General features: G+C 39.2%; 1 protein-coding gene across 8 annotated transcripts in view; it reads left to right on the top strand.

Annotated features, from left to right (window-relative positions):
* patj (PATJ crumbs cell polarity complex component) overlaps positions 1-21,589 on the top strand; it is a 195,877-nt gene that overhangs the window by 154,728 nt on the left and 19,560 nt on the right. For all 8 annotated transcript variants that reach the window (XM_036585852.1, XM_036585854.1, XM_036585853.1 and 5 more), the window contains exons 31-38: positions 8,122-8,191; positions 9,542-9,640; positions 11,002-11,088; positions 13,569-13,637; positions 13,864-13,990; positions 16,619-16,725; positions 18,530-18,613; positions 20,699-20,892. In XM_036585852.1, coding sequence (XP_036441745.1) covers positions 8,122-8,191; positions 9,542-9,640; positions 11,002-11,088; positions 13,569-13,637; positions 13,864-13,990; positions 16,619-16,725; positions 18,530-18,613; positions 20,699-20,892 — 837 coding nt within the window. The remainder of the gene's footprint in view (positions 1-8,121; positions 8,192-9,541; positions 9,641-11,001; positions 11,089-13,568; positions 13,638-13,863; positions 13,991-16,618; positions 16,726-18,529; positions 18,614-20,698; positions 20,893-21,589) is intronic.

Below are 21,589 nucleotides of genomic sequence, written 5' to 3'. Positions count from 1 at the left end.
AAAAAAAAAACGTTAGCCTGGGGCGTGCATGGTGAAATGTCACTTCACTGTGCCCTGCAGTGGCTCCCAGACTCAGATCCTGTTGCACATCCATATGAGAGACAATACGCGTATGTTTGAGTCAGATTTCACCAATATTAACCTAGCCGCTACATAGCGCTAGCTACAGTTCAGTCTGTACGCAGTTGAACATTAACGCAGTTCATGTTGTTTTGGCTCCATACTTAAGCATATTGATTTCAAAATGAAAGTATTTGTGATGGTAAAGTGCAGAATGTGCATGTTAGTTTGAGAAGATTTACATCTAGATTGGTTTGAACCACTATAACTGTGCAATATGTCATTTATTTATTCATTCTTAATTAAATTTTTGGCCTATGCGATACTGATTTCGCAAAATGCTGCAGTATGTAAATGAGCCTTCTCATACATGCCAAATTGAGCATCCTGACCAATAAGAGTTTCTGCTGAGTTTCTGTGAATCTGGATATTTTATGAGGGATTCATGTTTTCCGAAAAAATATGTATGTTTTTACAGGGTTCCTGCAGATCCTTAAAAGCTCTTAAAATATCATAAAAAGGTCATAAAATGTCTGAAAATGTCTTATATTTTACTAATAAAAGTATAAATTCCCTTAAAACTGAGGTGAAGTCATTTTACATATTAGGCTAATTAAAAACCAAACTAAAACAAGAACTAGAGAACTGATTACAAAGTCAAACACACTGAAAAATGTATGGTACTGTGCAAAAGTCAGAGACCACCCGTCAGTTATTTAATTTCCAAACAAAACAGCCTTAAGCCTTAATGTTTTCTTTTTTAGGAGATGTTTCTGAGGAGATTTACAAACACAAGTTTCCAAAACTGATGTTAAAAAAGTGATTAAAAGCTACAGAAAAAAAAAATCCCAACAACCACCTGCAGGATCTGGGAGACCACCAAAGCTCTCCCCATCTGATAAATAGCACTTAAAGTTTAAGGAGAAAATCAAACTGCTTCAGATCTGAAAACATCCACAGGTGTTTCTGTCCATCCTTCCACTGTGAGAAGAGGACTCTGGATCTGAAAAGATGTAGATGTGCTGGCACCCAGGTGGTGGAACGAACTCCCACTGGCTGTCCGTACAGCAGAGTCTCTCGCTGTCTTCAAACGCAGACTGAAGACACACCTGTTTATTCAGCACTTAAATGAGCACTAAATTAAGTATGGATTGTAATGTGTTGTACAACACTTATGTATTGTATTGTATTGCACTGTTCTGTGTTTAACTCTGTCCCTTTTCACTAGGTGTCAATGACCTTCTGATTCTAGCAGTATCTAAGTTTAGGACTGTCTTTCTCTCTAACCTATTGGTAGCTAGCAAAGATTCTTTCTCTGGATAGACAAAGCACTTTTTGTAAGTCGCTCTGGATAAGAGCGTCTGCTAAATGATGTAAATGTAAATGTAGATGTCAGGAAGCTCTTACTGAGAAAAGGAGACACATCAAACAAAGAAGCTGAACAAGAAGCTGACCACCCCAGAGCCCAGACTTCAACATCACTGAATGTGTTTGGATTACTTGGATCTAAAAACAGAAAATACAGTCAACTTCTAAGACAGAACTTTAGAGATGTGGAAAAAAGTCCCTGTAGATTTCTTTGAAAAACTGAAAGTGAGTCTCCTGAAAAGAATGGAAACTGTAATAAAGGCAGATGGTGCTGAAAACTTTAACATAATGTTTAGTGTTGGAGGCGTTTGTGTAATTTTCAGTGAAATATGTTTCAGTGAAATATGGTTTGAAGCTGAAAAATGAATGACTTTTACTGAATGGCTGTTTTGACAGGATATTAAATAAACGAAGGGTGGTCTCTGGCTTTTGCCCAGTGCTGCATCTCAAATCGATATCTACAGATGATTTCCACCCAGCCGAGTTGAGTAAAATATACCATATTTGAGCTGCATTGTTGTGCAGTGGGAAAGGTATTATTTGTCCTTTGTTGTGGTCTTATAGAGGTATTCAGAAGCGTTGAATCTAGTTTCCCAAAAATGTGCAGCAGCCCTGTTTTAATGTGCTACAAGTTGAACTACAGTATATAGCAATAGAACTGCAAATTGCAATCATGCAGCTCTATCATAATGATAAATAACTGGACACTTAACTGTTTGTATAGTTCAGATGGTAACAGAAGGTTAGAGCTAATATGACAAAGTTATAGCATTTGTATTTACATCATGCAGTGATTGGCTTCTGTTGATGTTGGCTTTTAGTATGAGGACAAAAGTGAGTGACAGTAAAGCAGGCTGTCATGAGGCTGCTGTATAAAAAGCACTGTTATTGTCATAAAAGTGAGAAGAGATTACTGACAAATTCATTACAAACCAGTGTGCTGGAGTGCAGAGCCAAACCAGCAATGTCCAGTTACTTACAGATTGCTCAGTGTATCACATTAGCCATATTTATGCTGTTTTCCACAAGATAGTGTCATCAACATAATGGAAAGGAAGCATTGATTGTTTAATACATTCTAACCAATCTCCTCTCCTGGCCTCACCTTGGCAGAAAACACATTAACAGTAATTGGAAAGGGGGTCAGTTGTCGGTCAGACATGGTGTATGGCAACAGGAGAAGGAGACGCACTGACATAGAGGGATATACAAAACAAACAGAGAGACGAGGAGAGTGGGACAAGCCCTAATGCAGGGGGGGTGCACTTGCAGTCCTGGAGGGCGAAGGTCCAGCACAGTTTGTAATAAAAGGTAATGGGTTTGATCCCTGCTGATCTCTGCTGCCCACCTTGCTCCAAGGTAACTGTAGTCGTCTGATGCAAGACTAAAGAAAAAGTTTGAGGTTTTGAGAACAAAGAAAGAATTTCAATGAAGGAATGAAAGGTCCTGGAAGGTCTTGGTCCAGCACTGTTTGATGATTTCCCTGCTCTAAAACACATCTAATAAACCTGCTAACTAACAGCTGAAGTGAATCCGGTGTGTTTGAGCTGGAATAATTACCAAACTGTGCTGGACCAAGACCCTCTGGAACCACAGCTGGACACCCCTGCGTAAACAGAGGCTGTCTTATAGGTTCACATAACAGCTCTAGGGATGGCAGTTTGTGCTGTAGGTTTGCTGAATAGGTATATTAGCCCTTGGTTCTCATGTGTCCTCCTGCACTTTGAGAGTTTCCTTTTTAGCGGCTGACTTTCAGTGGGTTTAATGTAAGGTAAAGATTAGGGTCTGTGGTAGAAAAGCCCCTCAGAGAGGTAGCAGTGGCTGAGCAGTCTGAGAACTTGATTTAAGAGGTAATGGGTTTCCAGCTGATCCCTGCTGCTGAAGTTGCTCCATAGGGATATAGGTGTAGATATCTAGCAAGTCTGTTTGGACAAAAACATGGACAAAGTAAGAATATCCAGAATATCCATATCCAGAGTCTGTTGAGAATTTAATTGCTTTGTAATTTGCTTTGTGTGCATTTTGTGTGCAAACACAGTCCTGTGCGAAAGTCAGAGACCACCCTTTCATTCATTTCATTTCCAGTCAAAACAGCCCATAAGAAAAGGTTATTTATTCCTGTTTCAGCATCAAGACTAAAGCCGAAATGCATATTTAACAGAAAGGTAAACAGAAGCCTCAATGTCTGTATGTGATTTTTTTTTTTTTCAGTATTTAATGTGTCCATTCTTTGCCTTTATTACAGCTTCCATTCTTTTCAGGAGACTCACTTTCAGTCTTTCAAAGCAATCTGGATATTTTTCCACACCTCCAAAGTTCCGTCTTAGAAGTCGGTTGCATTTTCTGTCTCTGACAATCCAATATATCTGAAGCAGCTTGATTTTCTCCTCTCTCAAAGATGAAAGCTTTAAATGTGTTTATCTGATGGGGACAGTTTTGGTGTCTACCAGGTCTTGCATGGTTGTTAGGAGTCCCATTTTCTCTGTAGCTTTTAAGGATTCTGAGCTCATGTTTTAGAAACTCCTGTGTCTTGTTTTCCTTTAACTTTCCCTCTCTTTATGCAAGTGGATTATCTTATATCTAATCTACTCAGAAACATCTCCTAAAAAAAGAAAAAAACCTTAATACCTGTTTTAACTAGAAGTTAAATAAATGAGGGGTAGGTCTCTGATGTTTGCACAGTATTGTATTATATGAAGAGCATATTGTTAAATTGTGTACCTCAAAATTACAGAAAAAAGAGAAACATCCTGGGATGAACTGCTTGTTTATTCTGTTTTCGTTGCATTTTTCAAAATGTAGCTGCTACTTCTCCTGCTGGGACCTGAGTGTGTGTCTCTGGTGCCATGGCCAGGGTTCTGAGGGAGCGCAGTTGGCCATGCTGTCACTGGGTAGGATGGGTGCCAGGGTCCCCCCCTGTACTTCTGTCTATACAAGTGATTTGCAAGCCAATCTGGGCATCTGCTCGGCATGGAATTAGTCTGCGAGGGCTTTTCTCCAAGCAGGCTGAGCTGTCCAGAATTGCTGTGTGGATGGCGTGTTTGAAGAAGATGCGGATACTTTGGCATGTGCTGGCTATCATTATTACTGACTGCAGCCTGTGGCATGGGCAAGATAAATACCTACAACAGTGGGGCAAAATATGGATGAATGGATGGAATGTAAGGTAGAGCCTGTTACCAATCAGCAAGTATAAAATGTAAACAGCAAGCAAATTAAAACTAAACATCAACAGAAATAATTCTAACCATCTTTCAGTGTTTTAAATTCTGCTGTTATCAGGCGAGTAGCTGGAAACGTCATAATTACAATGAACTACGTCTTCCCCGGCTCCTTACAAAGTTCTGCCTTTGTTTCAGTTGATATATTGGGTAGCCCTAATAAGGCTGCAAGCAATTATGCTGAATGTCAGTGATTTCAGCTTTTTATGACCTTTTAATTCCCTCAGGTATTAAAATCCTGTGTATATTTATAATTTTTACATGGTGGTTCCGTTTGTAGCTTAAACTATAAAGTTGCTTTTGATTCATGGAAACGCACAAATATACACAATTGTTCTCTTTAATACAATCCATGTGCTGTATTTCCTGAATCTTCTACATGCTACAGTGCAGCCTGGTCCCTTGTGCTGTGTGTCTTGTAGCTGCTTGGATAGCTGACACATTCTCGATGGAGGCCTGATTGTGTTGCCATGTTGTTTTGTCCGCTTGTTAGGCTATACACATAAGACCTTAGTCTGGCATATTAACAGCTGCCACTGTATTCAGCTAGGCTTCAAAAACCTGCCCTGAACATATGGAGCAGAGAAGAATGGGAGAAACAGGCTGAGATGAAGCAAGTCTAGGGAACAGGTCCACTGAAATCAGTGGGCTTAACGAACAATGACTAATTGTGTACCTTGGTCTCTGGATTGTAACTGAGTGCATGCATTTGTTAGGAGAAGGATGTTTTTTTTTTTCCCCCTACATCAATATGGTATTGATAGACATTGATAGAGATACCGTCATATGCAATAGTTTGGGGCCCCTGGTTAAATTAAACGTGTCTTTGATTTTCGAAGTGAAATAAGTTAAAACAATTCAGCACATTTTAATGCACAGTTACTGTTTATTTGATAAATTTAGCATATTGGAAAAAAAAAAACAGAAAATGGGGCCTATACAAAAGTTGCACATGGTAAATTTTGTATTTTTCCAATATGTTAAAGCAAAAAAAAAAACTATGCATAAAAATTTGCATTAAAAACCCATATTGAGGTTTGTTCCCTGTAGAGGATGTTTTTACTTATTTTCTTTCAGAAAATTAGTTTGACCAAGTGTGTTCAAACTCTTGCGTAAGCCTGTAGATTTAGAATGAATAATATATTGATAATAAAATGCACAGTTCAGTTCAAAGCTTTGTCCTTCAGCTGTGCACTGTCTAATCACCCATTTCCCCTCGAGCGAATCCCTGACGCCATGTTGAAGGCCGTTCTGTTACTTCGTTAGCTCTAGTAAAGGGTGTTCAGTGAGCCCCCAGAGGAGCAAGAGATCGAGTGAACACAAGTGTCGACAGCAAAACATGCCCAGAAATCATTGCGACCTGATGCATTTCCCTTTTTGAAACCCAAAATAAATAAAAGCTGGACAAAGACACGTTAGCCACAGCAGTAAACTACTTTAAAATGCTTAATAATTCAAAAACAGAACATTTGCTGAGCTATAGGTTGCAAACTACACTAAATGGCCAGAAGTGGACACCTATACACATGAACTGGTTGGACATCCCATTCCAAAACTATGGCGATTAATATGGAGTCGCCCCACCCCACCCCCTTGCAGCTATAATAGCCTTCATTCTTCAGAGAATACTTTCCACAACATTTTGAAATCTCTCTGTGGGAATTCGTGCCCTTTCAGTCAAAATTTGTGAGGTCAGACACTGATGTTGGACGAGAGGGCCTGGCTCACAATCGATGTTCCAGTTCATCCTACAGGTGTTCAGTGGGGTTGAGGTCAGGGCTCTGTGAGGGTCACTGGAGTTCCTCCGCTCCAAAGTCGTCAAACCATGTCTTTGTGGAGTTCACTTTGTGCGCAGGGGCTCAGTCCAGTCATGCTGAAACAGGAAAGGTCCTTCTCCAAACTGCTGCCACAAGGTTGGAAGCATATCATTGTCTAAAATGTCTTCATGTCCTGTAGTATTAACATGACCCTTTACTGGAACTAAGGGGCCCAAACAGCCCTAGCTCATTATCCCTCCTCCACCAAACTTTACTGTTGGTGCTATGCATTCCGGTTCTCCTGGCATCTGCCAAACACAGATTTGTCCATAAGACTCCCCTTTAATGAAGCTTGATTCTTAACTTTAGAGAACATGTTTCCACTGCTTCAGAGTACAGTGGCGGAGTGTTTTACACTGCACCTGACGTTTGGTGTTGTGCATTTTGATTTTAGGCTTGTGTGCAGCTGCTCTGCCATAAAAAAACCCATTTTGTGAAGTTCAGATGCACAGTTCTTTTGCTGATATTGTTTCCAGGGACATTTTGGAACAGTTTGGAGGATAGGTGCTGTGCACTTCAGGACTTGGCAGCCCCGCTCTGACTTTGCAGTCTTCTGCTTCATGGTTGAGATGTTGTTGCTCCTTGACACTTCTTCTATTTGACAATAACGCACTTACAGTTGACTGGGGCAGATCTAGCAGGACAGAAATTTCACAAACTGACTTGTGACAGAGGTGGCATCCTATGACAGTGTGCCATGTTTAAAGTCACTGAGCTCATCGGTACGACCCATTCTACTGCCAGTGCTAATTTTATCCACCAGTTGGCAATGGGTGTGGCTAAAACACCTGAACTCAATAATTAGGAGGGGTTTCCACATACTTTCAGCAGTATAGTGTGCTGTTATCCTTATACGTGAATGCTAATGCTACACAGCTGGTTAGCATACTGAAGGCTACACAGCTAACAGGAACAAAAACAAAGGCAGTTCACCACAGCTCTACACTGGGCTTATAGCCACACAGGACAGTTATTCACAGGGTTTATGTTTATGTAACTCCTCAAGAAAGGATTCTACATCGCAAAGTTTGAATAAATGGGCAGTTAGCACAGTAAGGCTAGCCTGCTAATGTTCTGTTCTGAATAATCTGCCTCTCGCTGTCGCCTTCTCAAAGTAGGTAAAGGCAGGTATTGAAGCAGGGCCTAAGGAAGAACAAACAGAAGTATGATTTAACTTTGTGACATCTTGCAGTACAAAGAAAGGTCTTACTCCTACACCATTCTTCAACTTGAAAGAAAATGGTGAGAGCATTGTTGACATAAAGGTCAGCTGTTGCAGGCTAAGGAGCTCCTTCTTATAAAGCAAGCTAACTCTCTGGTGCGCCTGAGTGCTTGACACATTTCCTCCTTTTCCACATCCTTCACAATTTGGAGATTTGCTTTTTTTTGTTCTTTAGGCTTTAAGAAATCAGTGTTGAAGCTGTTCACAGTGATTCTTTCCAGATCAGAGTCCAGATGCCTCAAGCTTGGAAAATATCGAGTACCCTGCTACGTGTATTCATTAGTATATGAAAGAGAAAGGACTCGGTCTGCACACTTACATTTGACATTAAATATATATGACTCTGGTTTGAAATATGATTCCAGCTAATGCTCAGCTGGATCTTTCTTGCCTGCTAGCATTCTGCATCTTAATATTTCTTATCTTTTGACAGGAATGAAGATGCTATCAATCAAATGGCAGTACCACCTGTTCCCTCCCAGTCTTCCTTTCTGTCTAATGAGGTGCAGTTTAATTTGATCTATTCCTCCGTTTCCATTTTGCTGCAGAATCCAGTAAATGTTGTACTTCTAAAAGTGATTCTTGTGCTTTATTTATATACTATTTTAAATATTCTTTAAAGTAAGAAATGCTTTAAACAGTCTCAAGGCTGTCTGTGAAATATTCATTTGCTATTTGACGTACACTTTTAGCAACATGGTGTGAAACCTTATTGTAGCTCAGAATGTTTGTGGCAGATATAGTTCAACCTTAAACATTAAGGTTGAACTATATATATATATATATATATATATATATGTATATATATATATATATATATATATATATATATATATATATATATATATATATATATAACATTTTGAAAATGTATTATTTCACATTTTTAAAGGAGTCACTGCTTGCTAGTACTTTCTAATATTTTACATCCTCAGATGGCACTTTTAATTAAGTATATACCTTAATTATTATCAATATCAGCAGTCGCTAACACTGAGCTTGATAACCTTGGGCCCAAATTCAATATGTATCGAAAATATATGATGTCTAGTGTGAATTTGCTTTGTTCAGCTCAGACCAATGATGGTTTAAAGGTCATGGAAGCACTGCTAAGCAAAGAGAGGCTGTAAGTAAACCAGTGCACTAAAGTTAGTCTAAAATGATTTTGGCCAAATCCTAGAAGACTGTCAGGAATAAACAAAATAGTGATGGTAGGATTCACTGTTGGGTGCTGTTTCTGAACTTCCTCTCTGAGAACTTGGTAAACATGTTGTGCTTTTTAGAAATGTTATCATTGGCACATCTTATGTTAGCATTGCTGTTGTTTGAAAGCCTTTGTTGTTGCACTAGTGAAACCTGACAAAGAGCAATTTGCTGATTTGTTTTTATGTCCTTGAATGGCCGAGACCTGCCAGAAGGTCCAAACTTTTATTGCACACTTCTATGTATGCAAAAGTTTGGACAGCCCTGGTCGAATGACATATTTTATTGATTTTCTAGATGAAAATAAGTTAACACATCTTCAACAGAGAACACTGAAATATGCTATTTTTACATCATTTTAGTGTATAGTGCCCCTCCCCTATTTTGATGTATGTAAATGTCAGAGGTTCGAAATAACCTGTTCACTGTGCAGTCCATACAGTCCATGTGTGAAAACAGAGCTGGCAGAATTGCTTGTTTTTTTAACACTGTGGCACAAACACTTAAACTTAAATGATTGTGTATATTTTTCTTTATTTTTTTTTATATTAAATTTTGTGGGTTTGGTTTTTTCAACCTCTCACCATTACAAAATAATTGTATGTGAAAACATACTAATAAACTGTTCTGATTCTGTTCATGGTTTTCAGATCTATCAGAACCTCACAGCAGCTCCAGTACCTGCAGACAAGCCCCAGCCTCCAGAGAGCCTGCCGCTCAGTAAGAGTTCCCTAGAGTCACTGACCAAGGTTAGTCCTGTTACACATGATCTCCCTATATCTCTTGTTCCTGCTGTAGGTTCTGAGCTCAGATACAGACACTAAGGCTTTGTTCATTCAGCAGGTAAAAGTGGCCCAAATCTGACCTTTTTCAGCAAAAGTGACACAGATGTGTTGTCTGTGTGTCAGTGTGAACAGCAAAAACACACTGAATCTGACATTTTCAATTCTGATTCAAGATGCTTTTATATGTGGTACTGAAATCCGATATGCGGCAATGTGACTCAGTCTGAACAGCCAGATCAAAATTCATGCGATTTGTCATCATTTTGCACTGCTGAGACCTCATAAACATTTAGGCTGATGTTTCTGTACAAAATATTAGAAGAGACGTATCCAAAACCCTCCGTGTTCGAAGAGATTTTGAAAGAAATGGCCAAACGCAGCCGTAAGAGAACGAGGCTGCAGCTACAAAGAACAGTTAAAAGCCTGAAAGCAGAGTTTAAAAAATCTGAGGACACAAACCAAAGAAGTGACCGCGCCCTTTTTACGGCGAGTTAGAACACATTCTGGGTGATGAGCCCAGCTGTCAGTCAATGAAGCTTCATGATGGCTCCTGTGATGCTGATGAAGATGAAACTGAATCCTCTGGGAGTGACTGGCGTTCGTTGGCAGTCGTGATTGTTTACCTCTGGATGAGCCACACGAAGCAACGTGAAGCTCTGTTCTTTTGCCCATGTGGGTCAGTCTAGGAGCAGATCTGCTCAGACTGATGTCACATACAGGTCACCTTTAAAAGATACTGTGAACAGCCAAACAAAAAAATCAGATTTGGTCCGAAAATCAGGTATGGGCCACTTCTACCTGCTGTGTGAACGAAGTCTAAAATTCAGGGTTTTGGTCATGTGTCTATCTTTAATGACCGTATACTAAGTCCAGATTAACAGCAGTAACAGATTATGACATTTTCTCACTAGATTTTACATACATGTACCTGTGCACTTACTGTATGATCAGTTATTAGTATTAGTTAGTACTCCTGCATCAGTATTAGTAACAGTTAGTATTTCAGTCGTGTAACCCTGCTGCCGTAGGGGATGCTTTAAATAAAGTGGGTCCAGTTCTGTGAGAAATTATTCTTCTATGTTTTCCAAAACAATATGTTCTCCACCGCAGATCTGGACTGCGTAAATAGCTCAAGCTCTACTTTCAGCAGACTCATCTGTAGACGGCAGACTATTGTCATGCCCATCCATCCAGACAGGGTCTTTAAAAGGGAACGTGTCCTACATGGGGCTCTGACCCACTTGTGACTGTGGAAGAGGCGTTACTTGGTTTTTCTGCTTCTATTTAACCCCTTCAGCCCCAGTCTCACTTTTTTTTTGTTCCAGGAACAGTCAAGCGAGGCTGCTCTAGTTAGCCCAGAGCTTCCAGAGCCTACAGAGAAGAGCCTGCAGGAGGGCGAGTCTGCCTCCAAGGTCGGAAATGTTAAATATCTTTACTCCAGAATGGTGAATGTAAAATGTATTAAAGGTCCCATATCATAAAAAATCATTTTTTTCTGGCTTTCTGAGATTTTCTGAATTTGATGTAGTTTGTAAACATTGTTAAAGTTTCAAAGTGTATCATACACTTCACAGTCCATACAGTCCATATGTGGACACTGAGCTGCAAAAACAGCTCCCTTTTGAATTATTTGTTTTTGTGATGTCACCAAAGCCAACACATTTACATACACCGATCAGGCATAACGTTATGACCACCTCCTTGTTCCTCCTTGTTTATCAGACACAGCAGTGCTGCTGGATTTTTAAACACTGTGTCCACTCTCTGTCCACTCTATTAGACACACCTACCTTGTCGGTCCACCTTGTAGATGTAAAGTCAGAGACGATAGCTCATCTGCTGCTGCACAGTGTTTGTGTTGGTCATCCTCTAGTCCTTCATCAGTGGTCACGCGACGCTGCCCACAGGACGCTGTTGGCTGGATATTTTTGGTTGGTGGACTATTCTCAGTCCAGCAGTGACACTGAGGTGTTTAAAAACTCCAGCAGCACTGCTGTGTCTGATCCACTCGTACCAGCACAACACACACTAACACACCACCACCACGTCAGTGTTACTGCAGTGCCTTCTCTGTGAGGGTCCATAGGGGTCCTGACCACTGGAGAACAGAGTAAAGGGGGGCTAACAAAGTATGCAGAGAAACAGATGGACTACAGTCTGTAACTGTAGAACTACAAAGTGCACCTATACAGTAAGTGGAGCTGATAAAATGGACAGTGAGCGTAGAAACAAGGAGGTGGTCATAATGTTATGCCTGATCGGTGTATATCCGCCTATTTGGCATACAGTGCTCCTTTTAACTCCCACTCATTTGTGCTGAAGTTATGAAGAGTGTTTCAACCTGGACTGCTTTTTGAATGAGGCATGATACAGGACAGCCAATCAGAATCAGCCAATCAAAACAGAGGTCATTTATATCTTAAAGATGCAGTAACAAAACAGCCTGTTTAATTGTAAGGGGAAAAGAGAGATTGATCATGGTCATGTAGAAATATGATATGGACTACCATGTAATTTTACTGAGATTCAAAATAAAAGTCCTCTTTTTTTTTTTTTTGAAAGTTATTTTCAGTAAAATGCCTCATTTCTGGACAGCCAAAATAAAATGACCTCACTTTATCCTTTTGGTCATTAAGTGCTTTGACACTCAAGCACATTTCACCTATACTTTTGACAGTAAATTACTCTACAATAAATATGCTATGAACAATCATTCAACTGCATCATAGTATGGTGGTGGGATTGCATGAAGGAATTTTACAGGACTATAGAACTCATCGGTTTCCTGTAGATGCTGGATAACCACATGAATATAAGTTGACTACTTTGCATTGCGATTTAAAACACCATATGATATGCATTTCAGTCTGATTAACTTATCACTTTTGAGGTGAAGGCAAAATGGAATTTATGAATCCTGCAACATTTAACTTCAAAGAGTGTCAATTGAACGAGATGAACAATATACAGCTATACTTGTGCCTTCTCCAATACTATAAAGGAGGAAGAACCTGACTAAAAATAAAATAAAATCTCTAAAGTATTAATTAGCATTTAACCCCAGGACAGTTAAACTTAATAATAAATAAAAATGTACACAATAAAATTTAAAGAAGTCATGAAGTAAGAAGGAGAAAGAGTAACAAAGTGCAAAATACAAATGCTTAAGAAGTTGAAAGTGTCAAAGCACTCAATGACCAAAGAGATAAAGTGTGGTCCTTTTATTTTGGCTGTCCAGAAATGAGGCATTTCACTGAAAATAAAATAGTTTTTCAAAATAAAAAATACTCGCAGTAAAATGACATATTAGTCCATATAAATATCATGTTAAACATGTATACTTTATAAATGTATTGATTTAACATTCATGAACATGTTATGAAGCGTTTATGTAAGATGTTATGTGTTGTTAGGCACCCTTTAAGTAAAGTGTTACCACAATAACAGAGAGTGTATAATAACTGCATAACCTGCTAAGTAACAGGTGGCTGATTTGGTGTAAGTCTACTCTGGCGTCTTCGTATTTTATCAATACCTTTTAAAAAACGGCTTTATTTCCTTCTTAACGTCTTAAACTCTTTGACTTTAATTACGGCCTAAGGCTTTTTACTCAGTAATTACATGGAAAACAATGCAAACTGGCTGGGTTATTCCTAAGCTGTAGGAGTGAGACACGGTTTTGTGAAATTTAAGAGATTAAATAGTGGATTTTTGCACATTTTGAGTTAAAAAAGATGTTAAATGTCCCAGTGCTGGTTTCCCTGGTATGTTTTGTTTGTTTGACTTCTTTACAAATCTTAGAAAAACTAAACCTCTTGATACATACTGTACATCATGTTGCATTTGCAGTTTTTCCTGAGTTTGAGGACCTCTTGTTTGTGCTTCTTTTTAGAAGCTGAAGTCTTCAGAGAGAGGGGTGGAGACTGTGAGTGAGAGACTCTCCAGGCCTCCTTTGGAGAAGGTGTGTGTGTGTGAGAGAGTGCGAGAAATGAAACGCAGGAGTGAGTAAGCACTGAGGGAACCTCTCTGCTGTTCAAAGTGAAGAGGTTATGAATGTTTAAGTGGGATATGGGGATAGGAAGTTCAGATGGGCTATTGGGGTCAAATAATTTTAGCAGAGTGAAAAGCAAATCAAAAATGTGTGTGTTTGTGTGTGTTTGTGTGTGTATGTGTGTGTATGTGTGTAGACCCCTAGCCTCCCAAAAACCCAGAGAAACTCCAGCAAGCTACCAGCAGGCTCTGCAGACGTGCCGGCACCCGTAGCTTCAGTTCCTCCGTCCAGCACCAGCCCAGACTTTGAGTACTGCAGCAAAGGTACTGACCAGCAGAGGACTGCCATTAATCATAACAACACAGACAGGACACACAACATTAAAGGAATAAGTTGTCATTCTCCATAATATTCAGAACAATTGAATATAATTAATCAAGATTAATGGCGTTATTTTGTGTGGTTAATTGCTGTTAACTCCTTAACATTCCAGACTTATTACATGCTAAGGCTTATTATTCAGTAATTACAGGGACTTCAATACAAACTAATGGAGCTTTTCTTAGGTTCTAGAAGTGTGTCATAAAACTTTGGGCCTGTCGGCGGGTCCATAGCTTGGTAAGGGATTATTTGCATTTGTCTTATTTGCTCAGATTTGACCTCGAATAAATATTTTTTTTTCGCTTAAAAAGCAGTGCATTTTGTTTAAGCTACAGTACTGTGTAAATTTTAGAGACCACCCTTTATTTATTTAATTTACAGTCAAAATGACCAGTAAGTACAAGCTATTCATTTTTCAACATCAGCATGGAAAATAAGATAATATACTTAAAAGTAAATACACAGGAGCCTTAACTACTAAATATATGATCTTTTTTCAGTACTTATGTGTCCACTCTTCACCTTCATTACAGCTTCCATTCTTTTCAAGAGACTTGCTTTTAGTTCTTCAAAGAAATCTGTGGAGATATTTTTCCACACCTCCAAAGTTCAGTCTCAGAAGTTGGTTGCATTTTCTCCTTCTCACGATCCAAGTAATTTCAAACACAGTGATGTTGAGGTCTGGACTCTTGGTTTGGTTTACAAATGTTCCTCTTTTTTTGTCTGTTTTTTCTCAATAAGGGCAACACATCCTTTCAGAGCCATAGCATTGAGTTGTCTCTGAATTTTGCATACTTGTATATAAGTGGGCAAAATAACCATCATCAGAATGAATTTATTACTTTCAATAATTCAGTAATATTCTAATAATGACATTGTTTTCGATGTGTGATTGCAAGGTTCACATGAACTGGAACATGAAAACCCTGTGCTTTTCACAAAGTGAACACAGTTACTAGTTTTTATTACTGACGTCCAGTGAGAGCAGCAGTGGCTGCATATTCCAACCAATGAGTGTATATATTAAATCTATCATATATACGGTCAGTGGGTCAAACCTCTCTGGAGCTCTGGAGCTTTCCACTTCGCTGTTTGTTTTGTTGGTTTGCTGCTCATTGATTTATCCATAGGTCGCCTCTCCATAGCTCTTTTCAAGTTGTATTTGAATGAGAGGGCTACAATCAGTGTGCGAAATACCCCCTGGTATTTGGGGGGGTCTCATGATGGCTCACTACTCCAGCATTGGCTAAATGCTACCTCACTCACCAAAGCAGCACTGACACTAGGTTTAATGGCAACAAAATGTTTGGTTCAACGATTCTTCTTTTGGAAATGCTCTTTTCTAGTTTGGTATTGTGCTCTTCCTCACATAAATTAGGATCTTGTAAATCTCCTCTTCCTTCTTCCATTTGAATGACCAACAATTCACTCTTTCCACCAAACTCTTGGGAAATTGGGCAGATTTTCAGATCTACACGTGTGCTGCGGCATAATGTGAAGTTTTTCAGAGATATCGCGAACATACTCACTAGGCAATGAAGGACCAACTGAGGCCTATGCAAATGCTACAGCCCTAACTGAGGCAGGTTAGTGCTGCATCTTTAGTTAGTTAAGAATATTAAACAGAGTTTAATGTTAGAGTTTCCCATTTGTGGTTGAAGCAGCTAAACAATGAACTTTCCATGAATTTGTATTTGAGTGTCATTTTTCCCTAATGGACAGCATAACGTGATAAGTTTATTTTCAGGGACCCCCCAGAATTCTGGTTTTGAGACGCTCAGGAGGTCCAATTAATTAATTAGCTGGTCCTGGACCCCCCAGGACCCTTTTATTTTGCATCTTGGCTTCTATCGCAGATTCTGTCATTGCAACTGCAGCTGCGCTTCAGCCTGCGCTACTACAGATGGTTTGAATGGTCAAACTAGGAAGATGTGTTAATGGCGTTAAACAATGAAATTTGACAGCATTGCTTATGTGTTTATCAGTTTCTACTGTAGATCTGTTCTTTTTAAGCCCTGCTTTGTTGACATGCTTCCCAAATAACTACCTTAAAGAAAAAGTATCAGCCTTGTAAAGGCTAGTAACAGTTTTTGGGTTGGACTGAGAGACTGTCCAAATTGTTCTCTACAGAGAATTTTAATTGTTTATTCAATGTTTTTGAGCAACTGGTGCTGTATGTCTGTCTATTCCTGGCGCTAATGCGTAAAGCACACCTCGCTTGTAGTCTTTGTTATTTTTGTCTCTCTTGTTTGGCTCTTCTGTTGTGCAGTGTTACATATTGATCTTTGAATCCAGTGTTGTTATTTTTGATGTTTACATTGCAACTTTATGCAGTGTATAAATTCTCCATTCTCCTAAATGGAGAAGTGCACCATTTGCACTTAGGTCCTATTGATTTCTGAAACCTTTTAAACAGGGGCAGCTACGCCACTCAGAAAAAGACAAAATATTCCAATATATGAAAGAGTTGGTTCATCTTTTGTAATTTCTATCTGTCCCACTTCTTTTTTTTCTTGCTTTCTTTTTCATCTTTTTGTAACTCTACTTTTCTTTGTGTCTTTCTTTTGCAGACCCTGCGACATGTCCCATAGTTCCAGGGCAGGAGACGGTCATCGAGATCTCGAAGGGCCGCTCCGGACTGGGCCTCAGTATAGTCGGAGGCAAAGACACTCAGCTGGTACTGAACACAGCTGCCTACCCCGGAGCTTTTAACCTACATGTGTCTTCTGAGTTTTTATATGTAATGCTGATTATGGTGAAATAGTGGAAAATCTTTAAAAAAAAATATATATTATTTTTTCAGACACTATTTTGCCCTTCTGTGCCCTGCATATAAGGTTTGGGTTGTCAGATTATGTTTTGTTGGTTTTCTAAGTTAAAGAGTTAACACTATACATAGAACACAATTCTGTACATTCTAATGCACGGTTACTGTTTATTTGTTGACCATATTGGAAAAAAATTAAATAGGACATATTTTATGTTATTTTTTCCAATATGTTAAATTAATAGATATAAGTTGTGCAGAAAATGGCATATTTACATTTTCACAAATCAACAAAGCATGTCATTTGACCAAGGTTATTCAAACTTTTGCATATGGCTGTACCTCTCCACCATAACTGGATTTTAAAAAGTATGTTTTAGGCCAAAACCTGATCAGAAAACTATGAAAAAACAGTGTCTCAGGCATCAGACAAGGTATTCATAACCACCATAGCTTTCAGAGGCATTAAACTCTTCACATGTCTGGTTCCCATCACTACCCCCTGAAAACAACTCTGTCTCTGCAAGTTTCTTTAGAATGGAGCATCAATCAAGCCACATCAATCCACTCTGAATGGCTATCAAAGTGCAGAAATTTAGAAAGATTGGTGGAATTCCCCTTTAATGTTAAACTCTTTCACACAGGCCCTCTAGTGGTGTAAATACCAGATTCTGCACTTTAAGAAAAAGTGCTAACAGTAGAAGGTGACTGAAGTCTGAAGTATTCTGCGTTCCAGGAGATCATGCTTCTTGGTACCACTTTACAATAAGACTACCTTTATAAAAGTTTGATGAATAGTTTAAAATGAGTTTATTAGTGGTTATGAATTAGTTCAAACACATTAACATCATTAATAAGCAGGTATAGCTGTTATATCTGATGATTATGAATATGTGATGGAACTGACTGGTTTAAAACTGACGGATGTAGCAGACAAAGTAAGATAAGTAACCAGTTAAATCTGAGCTGTATGATGAATAGGAGCTCACATTTTGGCAAGCAACAAGTCACCGTTGCCCTTTTTGTTTATGTGCTACATCTGCATATTAATGATTTTAATTAACAGAATGATTTTTACCATTAATAAACTAATTGTAAACCATTCATAAAGCTTTTATAAGGGTAGTCTTATTGTAAAGTGGTACATGTTGATTAAAGAGAAGAATAAATTAAAAGGTAGAATGAACCATTTTCCCTCCACATTAAGGGTTTAAGGGGTTAATTTCTGTATAGCTTTCACACAGAGGCTGGAGCGCATGTGAGGATTGTCTCCCTGCAGCCCCCCCATGGAGCCTGCCTCTCTTCAGAGTCATCCCACTGGACCTTTCTCTCTAAGGCCATCTAACAGAGTCTGTCTCCAGCCTCACCCTGCTCACAGTCACTTAGCAATCAGTATTCACCTCATTCCAGCTCAGTGGGCCAGCTGTGCTCTCAGAGGGCCAACTCTGATCTGACAGAAAAAAGCCCTCGGGCATACAGGGTATTTCATCTGGGAAAGATAACTGTGTATCTGTTTCATTACAAGACCTTTTGCTTTTGCCGAAAGGCAATTTCAAGATTTCTGTCAATGTCTTTGTGGCTTTATCTCAGTTTGTCTTTCTATTTCATATTGACTTTGACATTGGCAGTATCTTAATACATCATTTCGGTCATATTCTCTCTCTCTCACTCTCTCTCTCTCTCTCTCTCTCTCTCTCTCTCTCTCTTTATGTAGGATGCCATAGTGATCCATGAGGTGTATGAGGAGGGAGCTGCAGCACGGGACGGACGACTGTGGGCAGGGGATCAGATCCTTGAGGTGAGCGAGACAGAAAAGGAGGCAGAGAGACAGAGATCACAAGCAGTGACTCAACATCTCTCTCTAACAGCTGTGCTTCCTACCTCCCCTAAGGAGAGAACAGTAATGTATGCCCTATTGCTCCTCGTTTAAAAGCCATTATCTCAATGGACCAAGCTGAGCCAGTATCTCCATCTGCTGGACAAAAGTAATACTGCAAGCTTCAGTGTGGCCAGCAAGTTGGATGCATCTGGCCTACAAAGCGAAATTCAGGAAAAAAATTGGTCTGGTTATTCTTTTCAAATGTGCTATTTAACTGCTTATCAAAACGCAGTTAAACAGGGGGATTTAAAGAAGAGTTTCAGCAATTAAAAGAAAATGCTTGACTTCTTGAGTTCTTCAAAGTGGTTCGATGAGATTAATATTAGAGAAACTTGCCAGGTCAATGAGTGTGTTTACATCCACTTAATAATCTGATAACTGCAGAAAATCAGATTTTGTCAGTAATCTGATCAACACATTTACATGCACTTGAGTAATCAGATAATGTTAAACTCCAAGTCTGCATGAGTCAGGCAGTAATCAGATTTCTGCTTTGCAACCAGCCAATGAACTCACAGAAGAAGACGCAACGTAAATGTAATGTAAAACTCGAACTTCATGCCGCAGCTCAACATTGTGCCACTTTACCTGAACATATGAACTGAACATATGAACATATGCACTGAGAAATCTGATTACTGAGCTAAAATCCAGTTCAGTCGAAATCGAATTTCTTAATCATATTTCTAGATCAGAGTGTGGTGTTTACATGACCATTTGAATGATCAGATTATTGAGTGCATGTAAACACGCTCTCTCATTTACAGTGCTGGCGATAGGAACTAGTATACTTTTACTATCCAAAACAATCAGTGAACCTACATGTGTCCTTGGAGTTTTTATGTGTTGTTTTAGGCCAGAACCTTCTCTCAAAATGATCATAAAATAATGTCTCAGAAGTCAGATAACCATTTTATTTAATAACCCTTTGTAGGAATCTTCAAACATCTGGTTCCTATCACAACCATTGTGAACAGCTCTGGCTTCGTAAGTTTCTCTGGAACGGTGCATTCACATCAGACCACTCTGAATGACATTTATTTATCAATTTATCAATTTTGGGGGGAAAAATAATGTTAACCAATAATGTCATGGTTCACCTCCCCCACTCACCAGCTCCCACCTACCATCGAGAGACAGCGCTCAGCTATGCCAGAGACCCTCTCTGACACTGTCTTTCGCTCAGAAATAATCACGGTACAAATAAAACATACATCAAGATTTCAGATTCACATTGACTTTGAGCAATAGAGAACAAAGGGGATTATGTTGCTGTGAATAACATCACATCTGTAGATCATCACAGCGGTAATGTTATCACACAATCTCGAGTGTTGTATTGTTTTTGTATAGCAGGTATAGTTGACCAAAAACATGATATCAGATATAGCAGTATGGGTGGAGCATATTTCAACTAATCAGACTGTGTGGTCAGAGCTAATTGTTATGTAAAGTTCACTGTCAGAACTCTCAGTGGCTACAACCTCATATTTTTCTATTATTATAATAGTAACATTCATTTTATACTTCTAGCAACACTTGTTACGACATTCATCCGGAGGCAGCAGCAACAGTAGGATATTTTGTTTGTGCCTCTCTGTGAATCAGCCTTTATTTATACACTTTTAGAAATACAGGTTCTGTGCAGGGACATTTTTCATTTGTCAAGGTATAAACAATGTAAATGTTCCCTCAAAAGTACAACAGTGGTTTTAAGGTCTGATTGTGAACCTTAAATAAGTTACATATTTGTATTTTTTCATAACCGAATGTTTTAAAACGGAACAATAAAATAAAAGCCTGTAGACGAGACGGGGTGTGTGGAGTCAGTACAACTTAGAAAATATCATTTCAATGGATTTTGGTACAATTATGTTCCCTGACTAAAGGTACTGAGATGTACCCTTGAGGGTTCCATGCCAGTGACAAGAGGGGCACTGCCCCAGTGACAGTTTAGAACCTATTTCTGAGAGTGTAGTTACATCCCTCTGTTGCCCCCTGCAGGTGAATGGCGTGGACCTGCGCAGCGTAGCCCATGAAGATGCCATCGCGGCTCTGAGGCAGACTCCAGCTAAAGTGCGTCTGACAGTTCTGCGGGACGAGGCGCAGTACCGTGACGAGGAAAACCTAGATGTGTTCACTGTGGACCTCCAGAAGAAGAGCGGCCGTGGCCTGGGCCTCAGCATTGTAGGCAAGAGGTGAGTGCCCACATCCTGCAAATCTAATTTTAGTGCCAAACTCCGCATGGAGGTACATCTCCTGGTGCAGGGCATGCATGTTCATTACTGCTGCTACTCAATCTCTGCAAGTCTTGTCATAATTTGGTGTGTTTTTTATGCATGCTTCTAACAAAGTAAAGTCATCTCCCAAGGGCTTAACAGGGCTATAGAACTGCATCCATTGGTTTTGTATTTATATATTTTCAAATTAAACCATTTTGGATGATAAAGTAAAACTATTTTTGTAGGTTAACAATGGCATATTATTTTATCCCTTCACTTTTTATTAAGAAATGTTTTTAATAAATAAGTAAATCGGAATTTTTTATTGCGCAAAATAGTAAAAGCAAAACTGAACAATATAAAGATGAACCTATGTCAGTATTGCTGTCCACTATTACACTAGCCCTCCAGGCCGGGCAACAACGGTCCTAAATGTTGTTTGACGTCTTTATTTTTACGTGGCTGAAGAGAACTTATTATTCAGGAGCCTTTTGTTAAAATTTTTCTGTTCCACCTTAAATGCAGCAGCAGTTTCATTCTAGCACCTGTATAAGCCCTAAATATAATTTCTGGCCCATTTAAGGCAGAACAAAGCGTTAGAATAAGAAGCCAACTTCAACTCAAGTCATTTATCTAGTGTCTGTGGCTTGTTTTATACAAAAGGCCCTAACTA

The sequence above is a fragment of the Colossoma macropomum genome, unplaced genomic scaffold (assembly GCF_904425465.1).
Source record: "Colossoma macropomum unplaced genomic scaffold, Colossoma_macropomum, whole genome shotgun sequence".
Lineage (NCBI taxonomy): Eukaryota > Metazoa > Chordata > Actinopteri > Characiformes > Serrasalmidae > Colossoma > Colossoma macropomum.
This window is presented reverse-complemented; position numbering and strand designations above follow the sequence as displayed.